This window comes from Tarenaya hassleriana, unplaced genomic scaffold, assembly GCF_000463585.1.
Source record: "Tarenaya hassleriana unplaced genomic scaffold, ASM46358v1 Cleome2, whole genome shotgun sequence".
In the NCBI taxonomy this organism is placed as follows: domain Eukaryota; kingdom Viridiplantae; phylum Streptophyta; class Magnoliopsida; order Brassicales; family Cleomaceae; genus Tarenaya; species Tarenaya hassleriana.
In genome coordinates, this window is record NW_010965372.1 from 4,887,239 (window position 1) to 4,901,995 (window position 14,757).

Consider the following 14,757-nt stretch of genomic DNA (forward strand, 5'->3'; position numbering starts at 1 on the left):
CTTCCAAGCCTTGTCACCGATCTATGGAACCTGAAGATGAAATTCTCGATCGCTTCTTGTAACTTTCGTGTGATGTAGCTTTTGATCTGCGAGACTGTGTAGAACGGGAACATGGCGAGGGAGAAGGCAAGGTAGGAGGCCCAGATGGGAAACGTGAAGAAGCTTACAGCGAGGTTGAGTTGAAAAGTTATCAGCTTTAGTGTCATCCTCACAAGAAAATCTGGGAGATTCGGCGTGATAATCTCTGAATTGGGTCTGTCTGTAATTGGGTTTTGGAATTCGGGTTCAACAATGGCCAGATTCGAAGTTCTTGTAGGAACCCTTTTCGTGAGATAACAGTTTTCTTCCTCTGTTCCACGAGCTCTTGACCCGAAACCTGCATTTCCCAGATTTTCCCGAGAAAGTGACGGAAAATCGTGCCTTCTCCTGCATTTCTTGGTCTTCATGGCTTTCTCAGCTCCATCTGCAACAAAACTCAGCAGAAAACACTTGACGGCATCTCCGAAAGCTCCCGACTTTGAATCTCCGAAATCAGGGGAAAACCCAGAAAATTCGCCAAACCCATTTGAGAAATCATCGATTTCACCCATATTTCTTCCACTCCCAGGGATCCGATTCGCCTATTGAACCCGCAATATTTGTGTATGTATATATCGAATCGGCGTGGCCGTCAAGAGAAATCCTTTGGCAGGTTTATCTGTCGTGGAGGGAAAAAAACGATAAACAATATTAATATTAATAGCCGTTAGTCGTCGGAGCTGCTGAAGAATCAACGGTCACGATTGTTTTGACGTCATATCCTACGGCTCGCATTGCATGATCAGGTTATCAACAAGACTTGTCTTCTTTTCTATGCAGATAACCAAATCACATACCACTAAGGATAAACCCGCACCTTGACACACGTCCCAACATTATTTTATTTTTATTTACTTTTATTAAAAAATCATAGCTCGAGGAGGCGTTTCGGGTTTTATATCAAAGAAAATTTGAAATTTGAAATTTGATATTTATACATATATCCGTATGTAAAAAAGTTTTAATTCGGCATTTATTGGATCAAGTTCGTTTCAATAACGATTTGTTCAATTATATCAAGTTATGCCAAATTTTCGAGTTCCATTTTCAAAATTAAATTCCCGAACGCCGATCCCCGAGAATAACACTAACGGGACTGACAATGATGATGTTGGATATCATTCGGCACACGAACCTAAGTCCACGTGCCATGCACGTGTCGTGCATGTTCTTCCTCTGCTGTAACGAAAGAGTGAGCAAAGTGTCCACTGAATTCTCCCCATATTTCTCGAGTAAATCGTCAACCATGTATAAGAATGAATCCTAATAAAATAAAACTATGTGAATGTTCATTCCACCATCCAATCCGACCCACTTATAAACCTAAATGATTTAATTTATTTGATTAATTTTTTAAAATACATTTTGACCCATTAAATCTATTATATACTTATTTAAAATTAAACTCATTTTATAATTAATTAAAATTATTATATTTAGATATATAAAAAATAGTATATATAGATATTTTTATATATACAAATATATATGTATATGAATTAAATCGAAATATTTGGTATCGTTTTCGAATCAAATCGTATCGAAAATCTGTGCTTTGAATCGAATCATACCGAAAAAATCGATGTCGTTTTCGCATCGAATCGTGCCCAAAAATTCGAATCGTATAAAAATCTAAATACCGTTCCGAATCGACTTGTGCCAAAAAATTTGGTGTGTTTCCGAATCAAATCGTGTCAAAAAACTCATTGTAGTTTCTGAATCGAATCATGCCGAAAATTCGAATCGTATCGAAAAACTTGATACACCGCTCAAATCGAATCGTACCGAAAAACTCAATGTCGTTTCTAAATCGAATCGTGTCGAAAAATTTAAATCGTATTAAAAAAAAAATATGATATCGTTTCGAATCGAATCGTATCGAAAAATTCAAATCATACAAAAAAAACTTGACACCATTTCCAAAATTGAATCGTATTGAAAAAATCGGTGTCATTTTCGAATCGAGTATTGAAATAAAAATTCCTAGTTTATATGAGTATACATATTAATAATTATATATATATATATAAATAGTGAATATATAATAGGTTTAAATGTTTTACACAGGTTCAATAGATCGATCCAACTCAATCTATTTTTATTAACGGATCGACTCAACCCAACCCGTTTATCTTTTAAATCCAAATGGGCTGGACCAACCCAACTGACATCACTGTATATATAATTTGATTATAGATTAATCTTGAATTTCGTAGGAGAAAAGATTTTCTTTCCATAGTCCGCTACTATATCATGGTTGAATGAGAGTGCTTTTTTTATAATCGGGTATCTGGATCAACTCAGATATTAATCTCATAGTCAGAAAGAAAGCAAATAGGTGATTTAGAATATATATGTTGTTTCTCTAAATTTGATAGTCGAACATACGTTTTTCACTGGTTGAACTAACAAAAAGTTACTATAACATGAGAGTTCTGGTAACATCTGTTAGTGATCTTATCTATGATTCAATATTCCAAGGTTATATATATATAATTATATAGCATGGTATATTGCAATTCGAAATATACACTTTTATGTTGAATTTAGGTTACTGTATCTTGCCTGTTATATTTATACGATAAAACACAAACTTTTTTTTATGTTGAATATAACACACAACTTTTCACATACATAATTGGCTTTTGTTTATCATTATATATATGTTCACGGTTTATATAGGATATATATATATATATATATATATAGGATCATTGATATTTGTTATTGGCACGTACGTACGTAGAGACAAAAATCCTTATCCAACATTTTCATCTGTCTCGGTCGATCGAACGACGTTGCTGAATGAGTAGAGCTTTGTTCTTAGCTTCGGCCGATGAGATTCGATGGTTCACTCAGAACGTATTTGGGCAGTTCGTACTTTGCACCTACGCAATGAAAATTACATTTTTCAATTACTCACCCAAAAAAAAAATCATTATGTGTATTTTCATATATTAAAATTCATTATGAATGGCTGCATATGATAAATTATACAATTTCTAATCTAAATGGAGATAACTCTCCGTTTAATGGAAGTTATTTGTTGTCTTGTGTAAATTGTTATAAAAAAAAACCATATATAAATATGAAAAACAAAAAAATAAGAAAGAAAAGAGAAGAAAAGTTTCTCGTATATATATATGATATATTATTTTTAAATCTAACGTACGTGATTATACCTTTCTGGTCGTAACAGATGGAGAGATCGGTGTTGTGTACGATTACGCCGGCGCTCTCGACGATGGCTTGGGCGAGGCAAGCATCTGCTTCCGCAGCCGCCCTTAGCGCATCCCAGATCTCTGTCCTCGTAACGTGTATATATATGACAAGTGACAACAGCCAGATTCCACATATACATACATACATATATATATATATATATATATATTCATGCATGAGATCGAAAGGGTAGGACCTTTCTTGCCGCCGTAGTGAGGAGCGGTGTCCCAAAACTCCTCCCGCATCTGGACGAGTTCTGCTTTGGATATTGGCGAAGGATGCTTCCACGATTTCGGCCTCCTTAGTGATCTCTCCCTTTGCCCTATACACCATATCAAACTTATAACACGTCTTTTGTAAACAGAAGAGGGTATGTTTCATTTTCAAGTGTACGTGTGGCTGGTTTAGATTGGTTTGGTTTAGTTTTTCTTGGTCCGGTTTGGTTCTTCAATGGGTCAAGTACAGAGACAGTCGTTTATGCAAATAATCTCTATAGGAGGGAGAGAAAGAGAGAGAGAGAGAGGTTACCATCTGTTTTGGGTCGGGAGCCTGCGCAACCCATAAGACTTGCTTCTTCGAAGCTGATCGAGAACCCAAAAGCTACAGAAGATGTCAGAGAGCCAGACACAGAGAGATAGAGAGAGAGATTGAGAGAGAGAGAGAGAGATGAAGCTCAGAGGGTTTTGAAGAAGAACTGGGATCAGGGGATCTTTGAGGCCGGGCCCCTCGGACACGGGCGTCATCGCATGTTTTCTCGTGAATTCAATCTCGTCTCTGTTCAAGCGAGATACCCGTGACCATGACGAAGAAATAGCCGTCTGGATTTCCCAAACACACACGCACGTATATATATATATATGTGCATATGATCTGTATATTTAGTATATTCTAATCCATCTTATATACACTACTGCACATAAATAGTATAACACAGAGAATATACCGGATTTTTTATGATGCATAAGATGATGGATTTTTGATTCAATTATATATATCTTCCAAAGGATCGGAAAATTCTTGATGAGAATATATCGTTTTTTAAAATTGATTCGCAAATCCTTAACATTCTATTATTTAATACTATAGTGTTTATACCTAACTATATAAACCAAACCTAATAGAAACATGTTATTGCATTTATATTTTCTATTTGCAGTTTGCTTGGAATTTTTGGACAAAAGAAAAAGACAACAAACTAAGAGCAAGAACATATGACTTTACCAATCATATATGTTTTTTTTAATGGGTATACTAAGTCGAAGTCCAGAATAATACCGAAATCTGAAATAAACATGTGATTGGAATTACGTTCCTCTATTCAACTTGAGATTCGAAATCAGAACGAGATAAAAAATTTGCATCATATATATTTTCTTATATATGAAACCCCAAAAAAATATAATTTTATCAAAGCAACATACTTTTATATTGTCTATAACCTTTTTTTTAAAATAAAATTATAGCATCCCAATTGAAAACGAACTCTTGTGTACCATATGTTCTAGTCTTATCCTGTTCAAATATCCAATTTTCCTTTTTCTATATTTTCTTCCTTGGTGAGGTGGAGATATAATGGAGGTAAAACTCAATAAATAAAATATAAAAAAACAAATTCAAAGTAGTGATATATATTCATATCCTAAATAATCGGAATAGAATATAAAATAATAAAAAAACAAACAAAAATAATTTTGTAAAATTAATGTTTTTTTGAACAAAACAACTTCAAATTAAATTGAAATCTAAATATAATCTAAATAATTTTTTTTCAAAACCAATTACTCAAATTTAAAAATAATGTTGTTTTAAAGCGCAAGAAAATTCAAATGTGACCTGAAACCTAAATCGCAATCTTTTGAATGTAAAAACAATTTTTTGTTCCTTTTTATTTTATAAACTTCCGGATTGGATAGGAACTCAAGAACAATGCTATGATTTCCTTTTCTTTTTTTTTTTCTTATTTATGTATCCACGTCATCATCTCATTTCTTTAATGCCATCGGCTCTGTATCTATAGGTCGCATATATAAGATATTTTTCTCTCTCCGCACATTGTTACTTCCTATTTTCACCCATCGCCTGAGACATCTTCCTAGGTTTCTCCGATCTCCTACGCTTAAGATTCAAACGGTAATTACAGTGTTTCGTACCTTTGAAGCGATATTTGTCTGCAAATTCTTCGTATAGATCGTCGTTTATAGATTCGGATCCGAACGATCCAGTGGTCGGCTTCCCGGGTCTGGGATTCTAGGTTTTCCAAGTTCTTCGGCGTCTGGAACGATTGCATCTGGGTGAACCATATCTCTCGGATCTGTTTTCTTAAGTTTGGATCTACCTTCCGGGATTGCGTCAAGATGTGAACGTGTTTGTTCTTTTGTTTTGCGTGTTTAGCTTCGATTCTGAAATCGGATTGACGAGATTTTCGGGTTTTGACATGGATTTTCCTTCTTGTTCTGGAATCTAGTCTCTACGCTCCAGAAGTATGTTTTTTGTGTTGTGTTTCATGGCAAAGTCAGATGCTTGTTAAAAGACCATTGCATCTCCTTTTTACTTTGATTTCACGACCTGAGATTCGGATTCAATTTATAGACCAGAAATCAGAGTTGTTGATATGAGTATATGACTTGGTAGCTAGATGTTTATTCCCTGTTAAAAGAATCTTACATCTATGACGATTTATTTTCTAAGTATCGGTTTCAAGGCAGATTTGATGGTCAAAGGCTCAACCTTTATGGATGCTTAATTGCTTCTGTTGTTAATTGCATTTACTTTTCTGATTCTGTTGATGCTGCTTACCTTTGCAGCTAAAGGCTCAAGATGGGAGGAGGGTTTAGAGTGCTTCATCTCGTGAGACCGTTTCTTGCATTCCTTCCGGAAGTGCAATCTGCTGATAGGAAAATTCCATTCAGAGAGAAGGTCATATACACCGTGATCTCTCTGTTCATCTTCTTGGTGTGCAGTCAGCTCCCACTCTATGGGATCCACTCTACCACCGGCGCGGATCCATTCTACTGGATGCGTGTCATCCTTGCCTCGAACCGAGGAACAGTGATGGAGCTCGGTATTACACCGATTGTTACATCTGGACTGGTTATGCAACTGTTAGCCGGTTCAAAGATCATTGAAGTGGACAACAATGTACGTGAAGACCGTGCACTCTTGTAAGTACCGAGTAACCTTTTTTAAAATCAAAATTATGTGGGCTTCCAACAAGAGAATGAGGTTTTTCATGAATAGACAAAGATTCTTGTGTATAATTTTCTTACTTCTCTATGACTTCTGTAGGAATGGTGCACAGAAGCTGCTGGGTATCCTTATAGCCATCGGTGAAGCAGTTGCATATGTGCTGTCTGGAATGTATGGCAGTGTTGGCCAGCTAGGAGTCGGGAATGCTATTCTCATTATTGTTCAGCTCTGCTTTGCCGGTATCATCGTCATTTGCTTGGATGAGCTTCTCCAGAAAGGATATGGTCTCGGCTCCGGAATTTCCCTTTTCATTGCCACTAATATCTGGTTAGCGTTGCCACCCTTTTCTCAGATTATCTCTTCAAACTCGTTTCCACATATATCCATCCACTTCATGCGGTTTTGTGCTGATGAAAGTTAATTCTTTGTCAGTGAGAGCATTATCTGGAAAGCATTCAGCCCAACCACCATCAACAGCGGACGTGGAGCTGAATTCGAAGGCGCAGTTATTGCTCTGTTCCATCTTCTCATCACTCGGACAGACAAAGTCCGTGCACTCCGGGAGGCATTTTACAGGCAGAATCTCCCGAACGTGACGAATCTGCTCGCCACTGTCTTGATCTTCCTGATCGTTATCTACTTCCAAGGCTTCCGGGTGGTTTTGCCCGTGAGATCCAAGAATGCACGTGGACAGCAGGGCTCCTATCCTATCAAGTTGTTCTACACCTCGAACATGCCCATCATCTTGCAGTCTGCCCTTGTTTCCAACGTCTACTTCATCTCTCAGGTACTAATTTGTTACCAGACATAACACGTAAAAGCACAATATGATCCTCTCTGAGGAGACTCGAGATGTGTCTTAACGATAGAAATCTTGTTTCTCCAGCTATTATACAGGAAGTACAGCGGAAACTTTCTGGTGAATCTTTTGGGTATTTGGAAGGAGTCGGAATACAGCGGCCAGTCTGTCCCTGTTGGAGGAATTGCATACTACATCACCGCTCCATCCAGGTGATTGATCATAAACGCATTCGGCCTCTTGTATCTTCTTGCTCTCGAGCCACTCTCTAACTTCACCTGCACTATGGTTTTCGTCTTCCCATTTTTTGCAGCCTAGCCGACATGGCAGCTCATCCTTTCCATGCCCTGTTCTACCTCGTGTTCATGTTGGGAGCTTGTGCTCTGTTCTCGAAAACCTGGATCGAAGTTTCCGGATCATCTGCCAAAGATGTCGCCAGACAACTCAGGGTAAGATGCTTCCTCTAGTCGCATCGTAGTTGTTACCAAAGCTGAATCTGAACTCATTTCATTTGTCTGCCTAAACGCCGCGTTTGCATTTGCGATTGCGTTTTGATGAAAGGAGCAACAAATGGTGATGCAAGGACACCGAGACTCTAACCACCAGCAACAGCTGAACCCATTTATTACATGGGTCATAAACTAACTCCAACAATAACCAATGACGTAGAAATACATCAAACACGTGTAATCATTATATATATATATATAATATAGTGGCTTTTTCTGTAGGATATTACATGACATGAATTGAAACATGTGTCGAATCTTTTTAAATGGACAAAAGTAGTGGCCTAATGGCCGACGGCGGGGCTTGGAACGGATTGCATCAGACGATGTTTCGTCGGATAATTTTCCGGCGATGTACGGTCGGAGCTTTCCGGAGGATCAATATTGCCCTTTGGAAACAACAAACCCTTTCTTGCGCCGTAAGGCACCAAAACCATTTTCCCTTCGGAAGATTGCGAGACAAACCCTAGAAGAAGAAGAAGGAGGGACATTACACAAATGCAGATCATTGGACGAGCCCGACAGCGGCGGCGTTCGGGGGAATGTGCATTGGGGCACTGACCGTACTGGCGGATTTCATGGGCGCCATCGGGTCAGGGACCGGAATTCTCCTGGCCGTCACCATCATCTACCAGTACTTCGAGACGTTCGAGAAGGAAAAAGCAAGCGAGCTCGGATTCTTCGGTTTCTAAGCCCTTTTGGAAATATATGAAGATCACACTGGCTCTGAAGAGAAATCGACTCGCCATTGCAATGGCGTGGAACACCCAAGTAGAGAGAGAGAGATAGAGAGACCTTGACAAAAGAAAAGAGCTTATTAGCTTTATTTAGTTTCAGCCCACTTTCGGGTAGCTGTAACTGCAGGACTGACTTTCCTCGTTCCTCGTTTTCTTCTGCTTTCAACTGTTTGTCCGAAACTTTCAGTGTTGTCTTTTCCTTTTGTTAGAATTCGGTGGCGGGAAAAAAATGTCTGAGGAGTTTTATAATTGACATTTCGATGCGTATCACTACCACGATTACATATTAGATTTTAGGGGGTTTATTCACCATTTTCCTTCTAAAATCAAGTTTATATATATATATATATATGAAAAATATGGTTTGCTTTAATTCTACACTGCCATAGGATCCTCGATGCAAAAAGTCAACGTTGACTATATGACATTAGCTTCATGTAACTTTAAGGGAAATTAAAATGACGCAATCATGCAAATGTACCAAAATAGTTCTCTTTCCTTTTTTTTTTCCTCGTGTTTTCTTCTCCGACTAAACTTGCATAATTCTAATTTAAAGTCATTCCTTTACATACAATACAAAGTTGTCAAATCGATATTTTATTGGACCAAATAATTCCTAATTTTGTAATTTAGTTAAAGAAAACAAAATAAAAAAAAACCCAAAGAATGATTGTTCATTGAATGTGTAACATTAATTTGGCAGTCTCTCCTAACAAGTCGTGTGGGCCAAAAAAAAGAGAGGAAAGCCGAACAGTAGGATGACAAAGCGATAATGGTATTCCACGTTCTGTTGCATGTCCATTTCACTTTCTTCCTTTTTCTTTTTTTAATATGTTGAATTAATATAATTAGCGTTGGAATCATACAGCGTTACCCAAGAAGAAGAAAATAGAAAATAGAAAATATTAAAGAAAATAAATAAGACTTCTGACCATATTTAGAGAGATAGAGAGAGAGAGAGAGAGAGAGAGAGAGAGAGAGATGGGCAAATAATTGGTCAAATCAGCCTCTTTAATATGCAAGCGCCGAAGTGGAGCATCTGACGACAGTAACTCTTCCCAGCTTTCTTTGTAAAGAAAGGCACGCAACGCAACCAACATTCTCTTCCTAATTCATTAATTGGTTATCCGTCTTATTATATATATATATATATACATATATGTTCCAATTATCGGCCTTTACTGTTTCCTCGTGATGTTTTTTTCCCTTATCCTTCCTAACTAACGCCATTATTTATTTTTTTTATGAAGTAGAAACCTAACTATTATCATTCATATGCGTTGATTAGGTAAACCTCTTATCTGGGACCAACCTTTGTATATAGGTCTTATTGACTCAGAAATTACGTCTCTCCCCTCCAAGTGGAATCGAACACCCAACCTTCAAATACATTGCACCATCAGATTGACCACTAGACTAGCCCTTGTTGGGTTCACGCAGTTAATTTTACTAGTCGGGCAAATGTATTTTAATATTTCGGCTGCACCATAATATTTTGGATAGTTTTTTCCTAGCGAAATATTTATATTAATAATCCTTGGTATATGGGTATGTATGTACGTATAAATATATATATATATATATATATGTATGTATGTATGTATCTTGGAAAATACGGTTTGATATTTGAACCACGGTTTTATCACGAGTTTTGTTTTAATATTCGTTCTTGATATTAGGTGCTAAAAGTGATTGTCTCAATAAACAAAATTAAATACCTCCGATCCAATAAATATAAATGGTGATCCCCTTAACAGTTTCTTAGGTCAACTCTTGAATGCAATAGGACGGATGCATGTACATAAATGCATACCCTTTCTTGGAAAATATGCTATTTAAATATTACGTGAACAGAGCTTTCTATTTGGTCCGCTTTTAACAACAGGACGGATGCGTGTACATAAATGCAAGAGAAGGAGACAGCCCGACAACAAAGGCAACGGAGGGCGTGAAGAAATCAAAATATCGAATCGTAAAATGATTAATTTATTAATCTTACCATTTATTACATGGGTCATAAACTAACTCCAACAATAACCAATGACGTAGAAATACATCAAACACGTGTAATCATTATATATATATATATAATATAGTGGCTTTTTCTGTAGGATATTACATGACATGAATTGAAACATGTGTCGAATCTTTTTAAATGGACAAAAGTAGTGGCCTAATGGCCGACGGCGGGGCTTGGAACGGATTGCATCAGACGATGTTTCGTCGGATAATTTTCCGGCGATGTACGGTCGGAGCTTTCCGGAGGATCAATATTGCCCTTTGGAAACAACAAACCCTTTCTTGCGCCGTAAGGCACCAAAACCATTTTCCCTTCGGAAGATTGCGAGACAAACCCTAGAAGAAGAAGAAGGAGGGACATTACACAAATGCAGATCATTGGACGAGCCATCACTGTAATATAGAGTTCCTCTTTTTCTATTACTTTAAATTTTGTGAAAGCTTTCTTTTCTCTTTTGAACGTTTAGGGTGAGCTTCATCATGGCGTGTCTATATATACACTTATACATATATGTATATATATATATATGTTTGCATGTATGTATATGCACAGACGACGCGAAGGGGTTTAGGGCCACTTTGGTGGAATTTGGGTTAGGTACAAATGAACTATGGCCGGGCGTTGAATACATAGCGATGTGTTATGTATGCATGCATATCTTTTACTTGTGCTTTTATAACTCCAAGAACACAGGAGCAATGGGAAAAAAAAAAAAGAACAATTAATATATTATTCCATTTATTTCAGTAGAATATACTAACATTTTCTAAAAATAAACGAAAAGAATAATGTAAATATATGATGTTTTCTTACATACCAAAAGATTATCTTATTAAAAAAAAAACATGTAGAACGTGTAATGGTCAGGAGAAAAGGGTAACACGGTTGTGCAATACATATCAAATTATAAAAAATATAAAAAATGAAAAAAAAATAGAAAATTTGTAGAAATTAGTAATTCAAAATGAAAAAAGAAGATTATTTACAAATTATATTATATATTACACAAGATAGAAATTTTGTCCCAAGCGTGGCCGTAGTCAGTGGCGGATGCACGTTAAGGGCAATGGGGGCAAAGGCCCCCATTAGTTTAATTAAAAACTGTATTTTTCTTTGTAAATTTTTACAAATTTGCAAATAAAATTAGAAATGCCCCCATTTATAATAGAAAAAATTATGTTTGCCCCCTGTTCAATAATTTTCTAAATCCGCCACTGGCCGTAGTTAAAGATAAAATACTTCATCAGGAAAATCTCATAAATATATAAATTAAAAAAAATGTCAATATATAAAAGTTAAGGTTTTAAAAATGTTTTTAGATATTAAGGATTATGGATCAAGATTGACAATTTCGTAGTAGGAGAGAGATTTCGTGTGCCATGAGAATTGAGAAAAAGGTGTTTTGAGATTTGATAATGAGATGAATTGACGTTCTTGTAGTGCATTATCAATTATAGTTTTGTTTTATTTCTCTTTCCGATATTTGTATATTTATAGCAAAATTTTATCCACATCGTAAAATAATTCAATATTACTACAAATGGTACATAATACATTATCTCATATTTATATCTAGCTTTATATCCAAACCCAAATTAAATCATATAAACAAAAATAGAAATTAAAAATGTCGACCGAAGGATAGAATATTGAATATGATGTGATATTCGTGGTTTACGAAGATAACCCAAAACCATACTATTTCGGAGCTTAAATTCATTGAATTGATATTATTTATTTATTACACATTCCACCCTACTAGTTATTGAATTGATACAATTTAGACCTTCAATTTTGTACTTGATTGATTAACCATTTCGTATAAAATATTCGTTAGCAACATATTATATATATATATTTATGTTTTATATTTGGTTTGAGTTTATTTTATCCAAAGAATTCTAGTTAAAATAAAACTTGGCTGTATATTAGAATATTAAACTACAGACTCTCCAACTCAAACAGAGGTTTGATTACTTAAACATAATCATCATCTGCAAATAACACTAATAATATATAATTAACAAAATTATTTAGAAAAAACAAAAAATCATAAAATATGTGTAAAACTCTTCAAAGACAAAACCCCTAATGTTAACCAAAGCTGTCTCTAAACCTCAGCAAAACAAAACAACTTCACAAGTGGTCGAACGTCTTGGCGGCGATAATGCAGCGAGTTCATTGAGTATGCCACCGGCTTTCTCCTCGCTCGTAGATTCACCGCAACGTATCGTAAGTTTCTTGATCACTTCCGAATCCCCGAGAAAGTATTTCGCTAATTGCCTTTCCGCGTTCCAACTTATCGGTATCTCAATCTCGACAGACTCGAGAGACGTCACTAAACACCGTGGTGGAACGGATTTGAATCTGATTTGATTCTTCTCCGAACAAGAGTCCTTTCCCTGCAAATACATGAACAAAGTAAGTAATTTGAGACCTTGTACGATTATCCATGTCGAAACCAACGAGCTGATTAAACCTTCAGGACGAATGATTTCAGATTCGGACAGCTCTCGAGAAGGGTAGGCAACATTTTCAGCAAATGGTAAGAGAATGTGGCTGAAACATGAGACAAGTTTCTGAATTCTGGTAGAGCTTCCCCTTTAAGGAAACCATGGATGACCTGAAAGAGAGAAAGAGAAGAATGTTGAACAAGATGAGCGATATTCATGGAGAAAAAACTCTATATATATACGTCTAGCGTCTCCTGAGAAATGGTCATATTTCTCGCAGATGAGATCCCGACGAGAAAGTTGCGGACGATTTGTTTCTTCGATGATACATACGAGACCGGTATATCTCCGTACAGTTCGTTAAAGGTTAGAGAAAGATCGACAGTGGCAGAAGAATCAAGACTGCTGATCTTGAAGACGTCAGTACGGAAATCGAAGATTTTCAGATACCTGAGTCTAGGACCTTCGATCACAACTTCAAGTTCTTCATCATACTCAATGGCATCGAAATCAAGTTTAAAGCTCCTTAGAGTATGAGAACGCACCCATAAGACTTTTACATTATCCGGGACACTCCTCGAGATGGTTAAATCTTCGAGAACCGGGCAGTTTGAGATTATCATCTGCATACTCAACATGTCCTAAATCAAGAATCTTCAGACAAGGCAAAGAAACAAACTCGGGATAATCCAAGATCATGTCATGAAGTTTTAAGCTCACCAATGTCTCGCACGCACAAATGGATCGAGGCATCATGAATCCATAACCCATCGTAAGATCGAGATGTTGAATTCCACGGTTTACTACAGCATTAATCCGTGAGATGAAACAAGATGCATCATCATCTTCACCATCAACCACTAATAAGAGTTTATGGATCTCACCCTTGTGTAAATCCATAAACTTGTCGAGAAAACTCGCCAAGGCATCGTAATCTTGGAATTCACCGGCTTCCAGTTCCAATCCAGAAACTCCTGACCAGAGGTTTCTCCATCTGGTGGATAAAACGCTTGTCCTAACCGCGTTCTTCATGGGCAGGTATGAGAGTATCTGACACAGCAAAGGGTCTGGTTGTAAAATACTTTACATTTGATGGTTTTCGATAACTTTATGAAAACTCACCAAAAACTGGATACGGTTTTTGCATAATTCACACAATTCGAAATTAATATACATATCGGATAAGAATTATACCTGAATCCATTTTGCAGCGGAATGACTTTGAAGAACAATTCGGTAAATCAGTTTTTGTTTGTTTTCTCTCCTTTCTCCCTAACTTTGATAGATTTTTGATGGATTAAAATATGAACCAAATGTCCACTATTTATAGGGTAAGGAGAGGGGAATAAACTTAAATACCCATAAACTTCAACACCATAATAAACTCATTTCCATCATTGTAGTCAAGATCATATTGAAGTTTAAAAACACAAAATTACATGGGTCATTAACATGTTATATTTCCAACATTCTCCCACTTGGCCCTTGTGATGATTTGATGATCTACAATCTTTAGACGCGTACTTTTATATTGTATTTATCTGTCATCGATAACTTTTATTTGAACAACAAACGATTGAATCTTGGCGGTCACACATCATTTTATTTGAATATGATTCCTTCCAAGTATCACAAGCGTTTGTCATCCAAAACCTCTTTTATGGCCAGAAGTAATTATAGAACAATAATGCATATTATCTTTATCACACTTCATATGTACACAAATAATTTAATGATAATATGACTTTCAATA

The 14,757-nt window shown here is 36.4% G+C and overlaps 5 protein-coding genes across 5 annotated transcripts in view; 1 reads left to right on the top strand and 4 right to left on the bottom strand.

Annotated features, from left to right (window-relative positions):
• Positions 1–721, bottom strand: part of LOC104812310 (seipin-3-like) — a 2,928-nt gene extending 2,207 nt beyond the window's left edge. Inside the window, exon 1 of the mRNA XM_010539413.2 lies at positions 4–721. Within this exon, the coding sequence (XP_010537715.1) occupies positions 4–590 (587 nt within the window). The 5' untranslated portion in view covers positions 591–721. The remainder of the gene's footprint in view (positions 1–3) is intronic.
• A 1,939-nt stretch (positions 722–2,660) lies between these two features.
• On the bottom strand, positions 2,661–4,241 carry LOC104812312 (ubiquitin domain-containing protein 1). Its single transcript, XM_010539415.1, has 4 exons — positions 3,829–4,241; positions 3,497–3,622; positions 3,261–3,380; positions 2,661–2,966 (listed from the first exon to the last, which is right to left on the bottom strand). Exons 1-4 carry the CDS (start codon positions 3,860–3,862, stop codon positions 2,902–2,904), a joined length of 345 nt encoding a protein of 114 aa, XP_010537717.1. The 5' UTR covers positions 3,863–4,241; the 3' UTR covers positions 2,661–2,901.
• A 1,085-nt stretch (positions 4,242–5,326) lies between these two features.
• On the top strand, positions 5,327–8,801 carry LOC104812313 (protein transport protein Sec61 subunit alpha). Its single transcript, XM_010539417.1, has 8 exons — positions 5,327–5,430; positions 6,105–6,461; positions 6,586–6,813; positions 6,919–7,273; positions 7,373–7,497; positions 7,599–7,734; positions 7,847–7,911; positions 8,312–8,801. Exons 2-8 carry the CDS (start codon positions 6,118–6,120, stop codon positions 8,484–8,486), a joined length of 1,428 nt encoding a protein of 475 aa, XP_010537719.1. The 5' UTR covers positions 5,327–5,430; positions 6,105–6,117; the 3' UTR covers positions 8,487–8,801.
• Positions 8,802–10,494: 1,693 nt separating this feature from the next.
• On the bottom strand, positions 10,495–11,107 carry LOC109116623. The gene has a single exon (XM_019202485.1). The coding sequence runs from the start codon at positions 10,939–10,941 to the stop codon at positions 10,705–10,707; it is 237 nt and encodes a 78-aa protein (XP_019058030.1). The 5' UTR covers positions 10,942–11,107; the 3' UTR covers positions 10,495–10,704.
• Positions 11,108–12,668: 1,561 nt separating this feature from the next.
• LOC104813302 (FBD-associated F-box protein At5g22730) lies at positions 12,669–14,036 on the bottom strand. The gene is made up of 4 exons (XM_010540869.1): positions 13,725–14,036; positions 13,343–13,627; positions 13,031–13,174; positions 12,669–12,953 (listed from the first exon to the last, which is right to left on the bottom strand). The coding sequence occupies exons 1-4, from the start codon at positions 14,034–14,036 to the stop codon at positions 12,669–12,671; spliced, it is 1,026 nt and encodes a 341-aa protein (XP_010539171.1).
• Between the last annotated feature and the right edge of the window lie 721 nt (positions 14,037–14,757).